This window comes from Lissotriton vulgaris, chromosome 11 (assembly GCF_964263255.1).
Source record: "Lissotriton vulgaris chromosome 11, aLisVul1.2, whole genome shotgun sequence".
NCBI classification, from domain to species: Eukaryota; Metazoa; Chordata; class Amphibia; order Caudata; family Salamandridae; genus Lissotriton; species Lissotriton vulgaris.
Genome location: NC_141699.1, coordinates 122,216,562 through 122,230,632, shown reverse-complemented (window position 1 = coordinate 122,230,632; position 14,071 = coordinate 122,216,562). Strand labels below are relative to the sequence as shown.

At 50.0% G+C, this 14,071-nt stretch overlaps 1 protein-coding gene across 2 annotated transcripts in view; it reads right to left on the bottom strand.

Annotated features, from left to right (window-relative positions):
• GCN1 (GCN1 activator of EIF2AK4) overlaps positions 1 to 14,071 on the bottom strand; it is a 746,722-nt gene that overhangs the window by 466,697 nt on the left and 265,954 nt on the right. For both annotated transcript variants that reach the window (XM_086942874.1, XM_086942875.1), the window contains exons 16-17: positions 7,066 to 7,158; positions 6,099 to 6,174 (exon numbers count right to left, since the gene is read on the bottom strand). In XM_086942874.1, the coding sequence (XP_086799000.1) occupies positions 6,099 to 6,174; positions 7,066 to 7,158 (169 nt within the window). The remainder of the gene's footprint in view (positions 1 to 6,098; positions 6,175 to 7,065; positions 7,159 to 14,071) is intronic.

The window sequence follows — 14,071 nt, the reverse complement described above, 5'->3', positions numbered from 1 at the left end:
ACAGGGATCATGTACCTGTACCCTCACCACTGGCATAGGGCACCCAGCTAGAGGGGTGACTGATGTATGCCAGGGCAGTGTTTTGTGGGCATGGCAAACTTAGATGTGTGTCATGTCGACTCTTCACTTTGTTTTGCACCAAGACACGCAGCCTGCCAAGGCAGTGTGGGAGTGTCAGGGTACAGGGCCTCTAAGGGTGGCACAATAAGTGCTGCAGCCCTTAGAGGTCTTCCATGGTCACAGTGTCCTGGGTACCTGTGATACCACTTACCAGGGGCTGACCTGTGGCCAGAGATGCCACAGGTCAGCACTGCTAAGAGTTCGTTTTTTGGGGGAAGAACACAGGCCCTGGGAACCTGATTGGCAGGGACCCAGGGCACAACAAGGAAAAGTGCATCAGTAGTCTGGCAAAAAGTGTGGGGGGGGGGAGGGTTACTGCAACAGAAACCCACTTTCCTACACACGCTTAGGCCAGTGTGGGATTTAATGTAAAATGCACCACAGAGGGCATCTTAGGGTTGAGAGTTGCTGCTCTTGGGGGGCCTGAAACAATGCACATCCTATGATGAGGTCCCAAGAATCCTCCCCCATGATGGGCAGGGTTCACGAAGGAGAAGCTCCAAAAGCTTGCCGCCTTTGTGAGCCTCTCCAGACCATTTGCTGCTTTCAGCAACTGGTCCCCCCTGGTTCTACCCCCACTTTGGGCGAGAGAACCGGCGGGAAAAACAAGTGAGGAACTAAGGAGGGGGAGGCGAGGTGAAGCACAATCTCGAGGTGAAGCACAATCTCGAGTCCCCGCCATTTTGAGGATGGGGGACCCAGCCAACCAGGGACAGGCTCCTGCCCCCCTCCCACTGGAGAGCGGGAGAATAGGGGGTGTACCCACCCCAGGGAAGGGACCCATTGGTCCCTGCTCTTTACCTACCTGTAATGCCCTTACGTTTTGTATTTAGGGGGCACCCTGAACCTTCCTTCCTTAGATCCAGAAACAACAATAAAAGAAGATAAGAAGGACGAAGAGTCATGCAGAGCTAATAAGAGAACGACGCCCACTGGCTTGGCCCCAGCCCTACAGGCCGGTCTCCCCTTGAACCTGCTCCTGCGAAATCCTGGTGTGTCCTGCAGCCAGCAACCTCAAAAACCCTGGAGGACCTGCCTGCCTTCACTTCAAAGACTGAATCTCCTGTGAACACCGGACTTGTTCAAACTGCAGCCTCAATCCAGCAAATCCAGCCTACTCTGCACCCGCCGAACCCGGCCCAACCTTGAGTGGAAAAACACCACAAGGAGGTCCCCCGGTGATCCTGACTCGAAATCCGGCAACCCCTGACCTGCCTCAAGCCTCCAGATGACACCTGCAGCCTCAATCCAGAGGACCCCCCTCTACCGCGACCAGAGCGGGTAAGAAAATACGAAGTCCAAAGGCACCCCTGCACTGTAAGCTCCACGGCCTTGTGTGCCCAAACCAACGGTGCCTAACCAACCCACGACATCCCAACTTACCCCTTCAAAGTGGTGGTCGCACCTGGAAGATCCTTGTTCCCGAGCCTGCAATGATTCTTTGTCCCAGAGGATCGCCATTGGAAACAACAGGGCACCCAACCTCAAAACAGCACCCTGCACGCAGCCGCCCTAGTGCCGCTGAGGGTGCTACTTTGGTCCCACACTTGCCCCAAGCTAAACCGTGGGAGCTTTGCCCCCACAACCTTGTGGCCAGCTTGCCAGCAGCCACCAACCGGAGACCCCCTATCCTCCGTAGGATAACATTGGGCCTCAACACACTGCACGCGGCCGACCTAGTGCCTCTGAGAGTGCAATTCCAGTGCATCACTGATCCTGGGAGACCCCCCCAGAGTCTAACCCCAGAACCTTAACTCCCACAGTCGTTTACTTACCTGCAAACCGATGACCTGTTTTTCCTCCATAGGATAACATTGACAATTTTCCCTCTCAAAAAACGACCAAGTGTGGAGTTTTGAAATCTAAAGATATTCTTTAAAAATCGTACAAATAACCAAAGTGTTTTCTCCCCGGTTTGCAGGACATGTCCCAGTCCTGAAACTAGGCATCCAGCAATGAGTTAGAAAAAGTAACGTAAAAGTAACTTATCTTCAATTTGTGGAACAAGCCTATTCATTTCAATGTACAGCTCCAAAAAGTTTCTAAGCGTGGAGTTTTGAAATCTGAAAATATTCTTTAAAAATCGCACAAATGACAAAAACGTATTTACACACCTGTTTTCAGGAAATGTCAGAGTGCTGAATCTAGGCATCTAGCACTGAGTTAGAAAAAGTAACGTAAAAGTAACTTACCTGCAATTCGTTGAAAAAGCCTATTAACCGCATCGATGCAGCGGCTTTTCCCGCTGCGTGCGGAATTTTTTTTAATTACCGCGGTACATGACAAGCTCAGCTCGTCATCAGCACACGGCTGGTAATCCTGATGACGAGCTGAGCTCGTCATCTGCATCGAAGTGGTTAATTCCAATGTACTGTATTTGCTAAGTGTTGCATACTACTGATCCCCTGTACATCAAAGTACAATTTCTATTGCTTTTTCAAACTGTCCTATATCCAGAAACGTATTACTGAAAAGTATTTAATGCTTACCTGTGCCAGGCGTTGCTTGGTTCTAAAAATAAACAGTATATTTTTATACAAAAACAATTGGCCTAGAGTTTGGTTGAATTCATTTGCTGACTGAGTGTGTATATCAAATGCTTAACACTGTCCTCTGATACTGAGCATCGAGGACACAATCAAGACCATGGGAAGAGTCCACTCTGGATCCCCATCGGACCCTCTCCTGCACCACATCTTCAACAAAGCCAGCAAGTCCGTCGCTCCCCACCTGCACAAAATCATCAACCTCTCCTTCGAGACCGCCACCTTCCCTGAGATCTGGAAGCACGCAGAGATCAATGCCCTACTGAAGAAACCCAAGGTGGACCCGAGCGACCTCAAGAACTTACGGCCATCTCCTTGCTTCCATACCCAGCTAAGGTCATCGAGAAGATAGTAAACACCCAGCTCAACCAGCACCTTGAAGACAACAACATCCTAGACCCGTCCCAATCAGGATTCCGCAGCAACCACAGCACCGAGACCGCCCTAATCGCCGCCACAGACGACATCAGGATCTTACTAGACAATGGCGAGACAGCGGCCCTCTTCCTCCTGGACCTCTCCACCGCCTTCGACACGGTCTGCCACCACACACTACGCACACTCCTTCATGACGCAGGGATCCGTAACAAGGCCCTGGACTGGACCACCTCCTTCCTCTCCGGCAGAACGCAGAGAGTCCGCCTCCCCCCGTTCCGATCCGAGGCCTCCGAGGTAATCTGTGGCGTCCCTCAAGGATCCTCCCTCAGCCTGACGCTGTTCAACGTCTAGATGGCGCCACTAGCAGGCATCGCCTGACAGCACGACCGCAACATAATCTCCTACGCCAATGACACTCAGCTGATCCTCTCCCTCACAAAGGACCCCCTCACCACCAAATCCAACCTCCACCAGGGAATGAAGGCCGCCGCCGACTGGATGGAGGATAGCCGCCTCAAACTGAACACAGACAAGTCGGAAATCCTCATCCTCTAATCCAACCCCTCTGCATGGGACGACTCCTGGTGGCCCACATCACTGGGGTCCCCCCCGGCCCCCACCGACCACGCACACAACCTGGGAACCTTCCTCGACTCAAAACTCTCCATGACCAAACAAGTCAACGCAGTCTCCTCTACCTGTTTCAACACCCTCCGCATGCTCCGCAAAATCTACAGATGGATTCCGACCAACACAAGGAAAACAGTCACCCAGGCCCTAGTAAGCAGCAGACTCGACACGGGAAACGCCCTCTACGCCGGAGCCCGGTCCAAGCTCATCAGCAGACTACATAGAATCCAGAATGCCTCTGCACGCCTGATCCTCGACGTCCCGCGCCGCACCCCATTCCCCCCACCTGAGGAACCTGCACTGGCTCCCCGTCGACAAAAGAATCTCCTTCAAGCTCCTGATCCACGCACACAAAGCACTCCACAAAACCGGCCCAGCCTATCTCAAAAGTCGACTCTCCTTCTACGTACCCAACAGGAATCTCCGCTCCGCTGACCACGCCCTGGCCGCGGTCCCACGTATCCGGAGAACCACTTCCGGAGGCAGGTCCTTTTCCCATCGCGCCGCCAAGACCTGGAACGCCCTCCCCCTCGACCTGCGACAAACCGAAGACCTGCTGACCTTCGGGAGACAACTCAAGACCTGGCTCTTCGACCAGTAATAGCACCCAACCCCCCCGCACCCCTCCCCCCCCCCCCCACCACCGGGTATGTAGTGCGCTTTACAAATTATGTGATTGATTGTGATTGATTGACTGCCTTACTGCTCGACCAAGCTACCACTAGTAGAGAGTAAGGTTCTATCTAACTTTAACCTCTGCCTACCTCTGGGGACACTTGGACTCTATACACACTATACCTCATTTTGGTGTAGTATATATAGAGCCAGTTTCACACAATTGCATCTTAGAGTGGCATGAACTGTGGAGCATTCAGGACTGAAAAAACAGTTGGAGTAGGTGTCTGCTCTGGAGATACCTCTGGAGGAGATGGAAGTTTGGCAGCAGGCTCTGAAGGTGGTAAGCATTGGCGGTAATCCTCTAACATGAATTGGAGATCTGAGAGTATGGCTGATGGCATCATCACCATCTCTTGTTGATATTGCTGAAGGCAGGGTTCCGGCGGGCATGATAAGTCTGGGCATTGTATTTCTGCTCATCTTCATCATCAGGCTGACCCTTAACGTGCACGTCAGACTGACTATATGCATCCCCAAAAAGACCTTTGTAGTATGCTGTGCCTTAATGTATTACTAGTTGCTAAGTAGAACTCTGCATTGCTACTATTCTGTATATCATGGTAACAGTACTAAGACTCCCTTCCTCTTCAGAATTTTCTAATTCTAAAAGATGAGTGGGAAGGAGAGGTGTGATTTACTGGGGAAGTATTGTCTGGGGCAATCACAATAGGTGTGTATTGTTTGCAGTGTTTTTCTGCAGGTGCATCAGTTTTCCTCGTCCACGATCGGCTTGTCAACTATGGCGATTTGGCCATCGACAGTAATTTTGGCGGCGGAGTCTTTGTCCACAGCTGGGCTTAAGCCGGCAGTTGTGTCGTTGTCGAAAGAGGTGAGCTCAACGTCATTGCCTCCTGCGATACCGTTGTCTCTGTCAACTACGGTGTCTTCTTCGATGATGGTTTATCCTTCAACAGTTGCTTCTCCGTTAACGATGATTTGCTTGGCAAGCGTGGCTCCCCCTTTAACTGCAACTTCATCAATGAATGTTTCGTAAACATTGACTTAGACGACGGCGAGTGCTTCGTCGAAGGCAAAAAGTCTACCGGTTTTGATGACAACTATAAAATGGTCGACGAAATCAAGGTCTGACTCGAGGAAGAGACAGATGACAATAGAGAGCAGTCGACAATGACATTCCAGAAGTGCAGTCTTTCGTCATCGACGAAGCTGACAAACTTTTTTCGTCACTGAAATGGTCTTAATCACAGTAGGTTACTAACAGGCATGATGAAGAGACCATTTAAGTGCAGATGATGCAACTGGGGTTGACAACTCAGTCATGCATACGTTGTCATAGCAGGTTACTTGTCTCCCTGAAGTATACTGTGTCTCTGCGATACATTGCTATGTGAGATGTATCAATCAAGGGAGTTGGGAGACTTCATTATGTCTGTTAATCACAGCAGGTTACTAAAAGACTATTTCAGTATGGATGGGGCACCTTGGAATTGACATGTGTCATGCTCGGAGTAATTTTTCTGTATACATTGTCATAGCAGCTTACTCGTCTCTCTAAAGTGTATTGCTGTGCCTCTGTGATACATTGCTATGCATGCTGTCCAATCATGTGAGTTGTTGATTCAAATCAATTAAAAACCACTTTTTTTAAAAAAAAAAAAGAGAGAATATTTCAGTAAAGTAGGTAGTAGTTAGTGGATTGCCAAAGAATGTAGTCACCAAGATACTGAAAAGTTGTCCTGATGACAAAGATTAAAAAACCATGATTGGCGCCAAAGATGTACATACTGAATTTTGTTGTTGGGAAGTCTGTGAATCTGGTCGAGGAGTAGTCTTTCAGTCAGCTGTAAAACTGTGCATAAGGCTGTGGAAACAAAGAAAATACTCAGGAGAGACAAATGTGCAACATATTTACCCCAATAGAAAATATAGAGAGCTTGTGCTAAAATAAAAAAAGGACAAACCCACTACAAAATAAAAAAAGAGATATATGACAAACGAAAGGTTTGGATCACTTTCTGTATCTTCTTTTCTCACATGCACAAAGAATAGCAACAAAAAGAAAGGGTGAGTGTGTCTTACTGCTTAGCAGCACTAGTACCCAACCCACTTTGGTTATAGAGCAAGGAAGAAGGAATAATCTGGTCTTTGGCATGACATCCCCACTCCTCCCCTGTCAACCACCACCCCTGGTATGCGACACACACACACACACCAAACCACACGAAACTTTTATTTGGGATAACGGAACTGAAATGGGTACACTAACCCAAAAGGTGGTGGACAGACAAGGGAGAGGTAGAGCTCCTTGAGATAGTTCACAGAGAGGGCTTGTGATCATATTCGTGTTTGGTGTTCTGGTTTGGGCAGGTGAGACTAAAGTTGAAGAACGTGGCCTCTTTATGCTTCTACCATAGTTTAAGAAAAGGGGTACAAGGCATGTTTAAGTTACTTCAATGAAATAGATCTGGGTTATAAACAAACACTTAGTATTTGATTTCTGGTCTCTTTCTTCTACTATCAGCTTCATCTTCTCATTCTGGCCTAACATCATAGCCCAAAGACAAAGACACCACTATTTAAAGATTTTCTTTTCCAGATTTTGACCTCCTCTTGCCCACCTAAACCCAAGTTTAATGCTTTTAAAGCTTTGCTATAATTCACTCCACTCCCTCCTAATAAAAACCCCAGAGTTCATATGTGCTCTGTGGTCCAAAGGTAAAATGGCATTGCTATGCTGTTGAAAGAGACTCACCATCTTCAGATGCCATGGAAAGGAACTTCTCAGAAGTAAAAATCTGCTTCTTTTCATCCAAAACCAGAGACCAAAAGTTGTTCAGCTTGGACTCTGCCAAAAGATGGAGAGGACACTGCAGTCAAATTACAAGTAGATGACAAATTTGCACGCCTTGGGTGGCTGACTGCTCATTAAAGACCTTTATTCACAATGCAGTTTATTATCTCACATTCACAAAACTATCCTCCTCTTCACACAGTTAGAAGTTAATACATGAGGGTGGAGGCAGTAAGAGCAATATTCTGTTTCAGTGTCAAAAAGTGACATTCCCAAGATGGCCGCAGACTAAAGGGACTCCGTGGGTGAGACTCCTTCCCCACTAATCCGGCTATTTATACGTTACAAAAATTATGCCCAGAGACTACATAAGTACGTCGGAGGAGGAGCGGAATACAATACACCGACTCTGCTGGTGATCCGAGATCGGCTACTCAAGTTATCAGCGGCGCGAGATTGAGGCCTGATCTGGTGTTCGGAGCCGGCAGCTCGATTTTGGCAGGTGGACCGGAAGTCTGTGGAGCGATTTGCCACAGCGGCTACGGGGAAGACTGCGCCCTCCTGGATTGAGCGCAAGAGGAACTGCCACTGCGGCGAGACAGGCAGCTGATGCCCGAAACGACGGCAAGGCGGAGGTGAGACCGTCCCGGGGACCCGTGTCGGTGGACGGGGGCGGAGACGGAGGGAGGCCTGTTGGGTGACGCGCCTGAGCGCTGGTGCCAGATGCTCCCGGGCCCGGCATAGACATCCTGGACGCTTACCCGGGGAGATGGGGCACTGAGGACGGGCCCCCTGGAGGCCGAAGGTTGAACCGGCAAGGCTCCGTGTGCAACGGGCGAACAGGAGCTTTGCTGGAGGGAGCCGAGGACTCGAAAAACAACATCCGGCTGACGCGACAGCCTTGGACGCCTTTTTAGGACAGGGTGCCGCTCTGAAGGGCGAGACAGGCCCACTTGGAATAAAGGGAGACATCAGTGGCCCCGTGGAGAGGGGGGGTACTCTGCGAGGCAAAGAGCCGCATCAAAAGTAACACAAGGCTTGGGACCAGAACTGTACAGACCCTGCAGTCTATTCTAGCGCAGGTCGATGGAGAACTAAGTCGGGAGGTGGGCGATGGTCCCCCTGGTGAGCTCCTATAGTCTCATGATATGGACACGGCAGTATTGAAATTCAGTTGCACTTATCAGGCAGAAGCGCAGGACGCGGAGGTCTAGCACGTCTCGTAAGCCTGAGAGCCTCGAACACCTAAACCTACATTGGGTGAACTCTGCCAGGGAGACACAACTCCGGTGAAGGTCACTGTGGACGGGACTGAATGACCGGTACAATTGGCGAAAATACAAGTCAGCTACCGCCCAGGACGATGTGGGTCCGCAGTAGGGCCTAGTGTGACGCATCACGGCAGAGGTGCATCGTGAGGGGCGATATTGCGCAGGTGCCAACCGACAACCATCCAGGCAGAGTCTCTCCATACTCGGTACAGGGGTGCAGTGGAGTGGGGGCGCGGCCGTGAATGACGCAATGAGTGGAAGGGGGTCTTGGACCACCCAGCAGGGGAAGTTGGACAAGTTTGCTGACGCAAAAGATTTTCCGTCACTGCCAGAACAGAAAAATCCAGCAGAGAAAGGAGGTAAGGAGGCGGATGCGCCTAAGGTGACACTGGAGAACATTATGGCGGCTCTCAATAATGTCCAGACGACGGTGGGTTCCATTTCAGCAGACGAAACGTTCTTGAGAGCAGACTTCCAAATAATGTCCGCCAGGGTTACGGAGGTGGAACAGGCAACAACATCACTCACTAAAGACACTACCATTTTGATTAAGAAGGTAGAGCAACTGGAGGCTGAAAATAAGCGAATAGCGGACAAACTGGATGATCAAGTAGGGCGGTTGTGCCGAAATAATGTGTACATAACGGGAACTCCAGAAAAAGAAGGGGGCCCGCCATGGATCTATATATTGAGGACTTAATAAAAACAAGGCTACAACCTAAGGGTCTTTCTAACTACTTCTCCTTAGAACGTGCGCATAGGGTACCGGGGGGGGGGGGGGGGGGGGGGGGGGGGGCGGTAGGCCTAGACCCGGCATCCCCCACCCCCAAGACCGGTGTTGGCCCGCATCATCAACTTCCAGGAAAGAGACGCCATTCTTCAAACGGCGAGGGTGGCACCGCCCATACGAATACAAAACTCTGTGATCTAATTTTTCCCGGACTACACGGCGGCGGTCTCGGCATGCCGAAGGAGCTTTATAGAGGTCAAAAAGGCGCTGAGGGCCCACGAACTAGCATACTCTATGCTCTTCCCGGCGAAATTACGAGTGGTAGCAGACAATAAGATCTGGTTCTTTGAAACACCGGAAGAGGCGCACGACTGGTTGGAAGGATGGCGACAGGTGGAGAAGCCCGGAAAAGAGCAAAGGCGGCGCCGCCGTCTTGGAAGGGAGAACGACCTTGCGGACACTGAGCAAACAGAGGGCGAGGATGACCAACTGCGCCAGGAATCAGGAGAAAATAGGTGACGGACCACTGGCACAAGCAGAAACTTTCCCCTGAGGGGGATGTCAGACCTCTTCGACAACACAACAAGGTTGGAACTATTGACGGACAAGAACTCTGGGATCAGGGGATGTGATGGTCTTCCTTGGAATTTCCGCTCCCATAAGTACAAGTAATGGTTACGGGATTGGATTCAAAGCACTCTGCTGAGTTGGGGTGGCGGGCAGTTTCAGGTCCGCATAGCAGGGAGGCAGGGAGGGGGGGAGGGGGGGGGGGGGGGGGGAAATGGAAGGGTTTGTTAAAAGTTTGCTTAAAACAAAGTTATAGCATGGTTCAACACACACACAGATATGCAATCATGGCACTCACTAAGAAGTACTTTCACTGTATCCTGCACAACTTTAATAGTCCTGCTGGACATGTCAGGTGCAAAAACACAAGGCGTGGCGCAGGATGAGGTGACGATAGGCCCCGATACTACGATGTCTACTCTCTCCCTACTCACATTGAATGTAAGAGGTCTGGGCGATAAAATTAAGCGAGGCGTGGTGCTTCAATGCATTAAGAGAGGTGGCCCAGCAGTAGTATTGCTACAAGAGACACACCTTACTGGCACATCAAGCAAAGCGATGGACAGATGGGGATATAAAATGGTCGTTCACTCAGAATTTACGTCAGTATCCAGGGGGGTGGGCATACTGCTGAAGAAACAGTTCCCATTAATTGTAAGTGCTGTTAAGTCTGATGGTATGGGACGGTTCGCCGCCATTATTGCCTAGTGGGAGGGACGGCCTCTAAACATAGTCTCAGTTTACATCCCCCCGGCGCTGCATGCAGTGGCCCTAGCAGACCTTAGTGAGTTTTTGCTTGGGCTTCCGGAGGGAGAGTCAATTATTGGAGGTGATTTCAATGCTACTCTGAATGAAGCCCTGGATAGATATCCGGTAAGATCTGGGACATCGGGAGGGTCGCGGCCTGACAGATCTATGGAGAAGACACCACCAAACAGACCGCCAATTCACGTATCACTCGGTAGTCCATAATAGCTTAACTCGGATAGTTTACTTGCTGGGATCTGCAGGTAGTCTTCAAAATGTAGAGTCTGTAGAAATCAGACCCCGAGGCGTCTCTGACCACTCCCCTATATTGCTTAGGTACACTCACTACCAGCACAGAAGGCGCCGCATTTATCCTATACGCCCTGGGTACTTACAGGTTAAGAAAATTAGAAAGGCGCTTAAAAAAGAAACAGGCCTATATTTTAAGGACAATGTAGGAACGGTCGCCTCTCCCATCATCTCCTTGGAGGCATTAAAGACAGTGATCAGGGGCCAAGCCATTGCCTCCATTACAGCACATAAAAAAGAGGCACAGTTGGAGCTGCAGATTCTAGAAGCCGAAGTGCACACTGCAGAAACTCTGCATGCCACAGATCCCACCCCTGATGCATCCCACAGTCTGCACCTAGCGCAGCAATGGCATAAAGTACACCTCCCACTGTTGTCTAGGCAACGCATACAGGCTACGCGACACAAAATATAAGACATAGGGGACAAGGCCGGGAAGCTACTAGCGTGGCTAGACCGACGAGAAAAAAGTGAGAGATGGATAGCGCAACTCTACACGGAGGGAGGGGAGGGTAAAACGACCCCCACATGATAGTTGATACACTAGCACAACGTTTTAGGGCAGTTTACCCTTCAGACTCGGAGATGCCAGTGGAGGAGGCACAGACGTACATACAAGACCTTAACATGCCCAAACTAACTCCGGAAGCAGCAGAGGAACTAGAAAGTGATCTAACTATTGAGGAACTGCAGGTAGCCATTGGGGCGCTACAATCGGGCAAGGCGGTGGGCCCGAACGGCATCCCGGTAGAATTCTATAAAAAACTATGATAGCCACTGCGCCGCATTTACTAAATATGTTCACCGAAAGTCTAAGGGTGGGTTAACTGCCGCCGGACCAACGGACGGCCACAATCGTGGCCATCTTAAAACCTGGAAAACCGGCAGATGGATGCACTTCGAACCGCCCCATTTCTCTGATAAGTGCAGAAGCTAAAACCCTCGCCAAGCTGCTGGCTAACCGGTTCACTCCGCACCTGTCAACACTAATACACCCCGACCAATCAGGCTTTATGCCAGGCAGGAACACAGCCCTTAACCTGAGGAGACTGCATGGGGTGATTGCTCGCGATGCCTATGTGGAGGAACCAAACGTGGTTCTTTCATTGAATGCGCACATGGCATTTGATATGGTTAAGTGGCCCTTTCTATTCACGGTGTTGAGACACCTGGAGCTTGGACCCAAGTTTTGCTCTTGGGTACAGCTCCTATACACCAAACCTATGGTGCACGTCACTGCCAATGGTCATATATCAGAAGATTTTCCCCTAGTGAAGGGCACGCACCAGGGCTGCCCGCTATCGCCACTACTTTTTGAGCTGGTGCTACAGCCTCTGGCAGCATGGATACGATGGGAGCCGACGATCCGAGGCCTCAAATGGACAGAGGATTGGGAGGACCGGGTATCCCTCTATGCAGATGATATCCTGTTGTATCTGTCCACCGAGGCAATCCATTCTTACCATTCTGGATGTATGTGAGGCTTACGGTACGGCTTCTGGTTACACCATTAACTGGTCTAAATCAATACTCTATGTGCAGCGCGGCCCGCCGCCACGCCTTCCTGAAAGTTGCCCGCTGCAAATAGCGGGAAATACGTTCAAATACCTGGGTATACACGTCACGGCCGACTTTGGAGAATTCTTTAAAAAAAAACTGCAGCCCCCACTGGATCGATTGGGGCGAGATGTGCGACACTGGGGACCATTACCACTAACGCTATTAGGAAAAGCAACGCTATTTAAAATGATGGAGCTGCCTCGTTTTTTATACATATTAGAAAATGCACCCTATCAGGTTCCGCCGACTTATTTCAGGGCCATCTCAGCGCAGGTTTCAGCCCTCCTATGGGGCAACAGGCCAGCCCGCATAGCACAGGCCAAATTGGTGCAAGGATGGTATGAAGGGCTTGGGGATAGCGCTCCCTGATATACAACTCTACTACTGGGCAGCGCAGGTGAAGGTGATAAACCAATGGTTACATGCTCCGCAGACAGATCCCGCATTTAGGGCAGATCGAGCACAACTGGGTACGAGAGGCATGCTCTCACCCTTGTATGACAAGAAAATGGCATTAACAATGTTCGGCCCACTGCGCCATACACTGGTGATATGGCATATCGCCCAGTCCAAATTGGGGTGGCGGGGGTGATAACCAGACTCACTCCGCTGTGGGACACAAAAAAGCTAGGTAGACTTAGAAACAGCAAAGGCTTTGATCAATGGCATGCTATAGGAATATCCACAGTGGGTGATTTATGGCAAGGAGGTGAGATAGTGCCATTTGAACGTCTTCAACGCCTATACGAGTTGACGACCTCTGAGCTATTTAGATAAACGCAAATCAGACATGCCCTGATGACAGCGCTGCCACCCGGAACCGAAGTCCCGGATCCCTCCCCCATGGAGGATAGGTTATTAACAGATCACATGCAGAAGAAGGCCACCTCATTTACCTATCGTAAACTAGTGAACAACCTGCTCTACGGGACCCCTGAGAGCTAAGTGGGTACAAGACATAGCTGAAATGGACGACTCAGAATGGCAGGAAGCGTTAGCGTCCTAGAGGGAGGTGGGCATACCCTTGCCCCTTAGGCTGGTGCAGCTCCGTATCCTGCATAGATTGTACTACACTAGGCATGTTCTGCACAGAATGGGACGAATAGAACACCCCTACTGTCTCCGTGGCTACGGGGAAGTGGGACATTTTTTCCATACTATATGGGAATGTCCTAAAATAACACCATACTGGACGCGAGTGATGCGCACCATGTCACAGTCAGAGGGGGTCCTACTAGTGCCGGAACCATGACGATGCCTCCTAGGCATATGAGAGCCAAATGATCTTACACGTCATGGACAGAGTTGGGTCACACTAGGTCTTATAATAGCCAGGAGGAATATAGCACAAAAATGGGGTGGAGCAGATGCGCCATCACTCACAGCGTGGAGTAGAGACATGGATGGGGCGATGATAGATGAACGGGCGGTATATATTGGTAGAGGATGCCAGTATAAATGGACTAAAATGTGGCTGGATGGAACAAATACAGGGGGGATATTTGCGATCCACCATCAGATGGAGAAGAAGAGGACTCCGAGGCGGGTGAGGATTGAGATGAGAGGGGTGGTGGAGCGGGGCCTGAACAAGACTGCTCGCGGATGGCGGACCTGTACATTTGTGGTAATGAGTGACTTATATAACAGTGAAACGTGGTGCTATGATGATTCTGTATATAAAAGATTGCCTTATTTTGTCACAACACTGAAAATGAATAAAAAGTTTCTTTAAAAAAAAGTGACATTCCAAAACACGTTTGTGTAGATAAAACTTAACTGAATA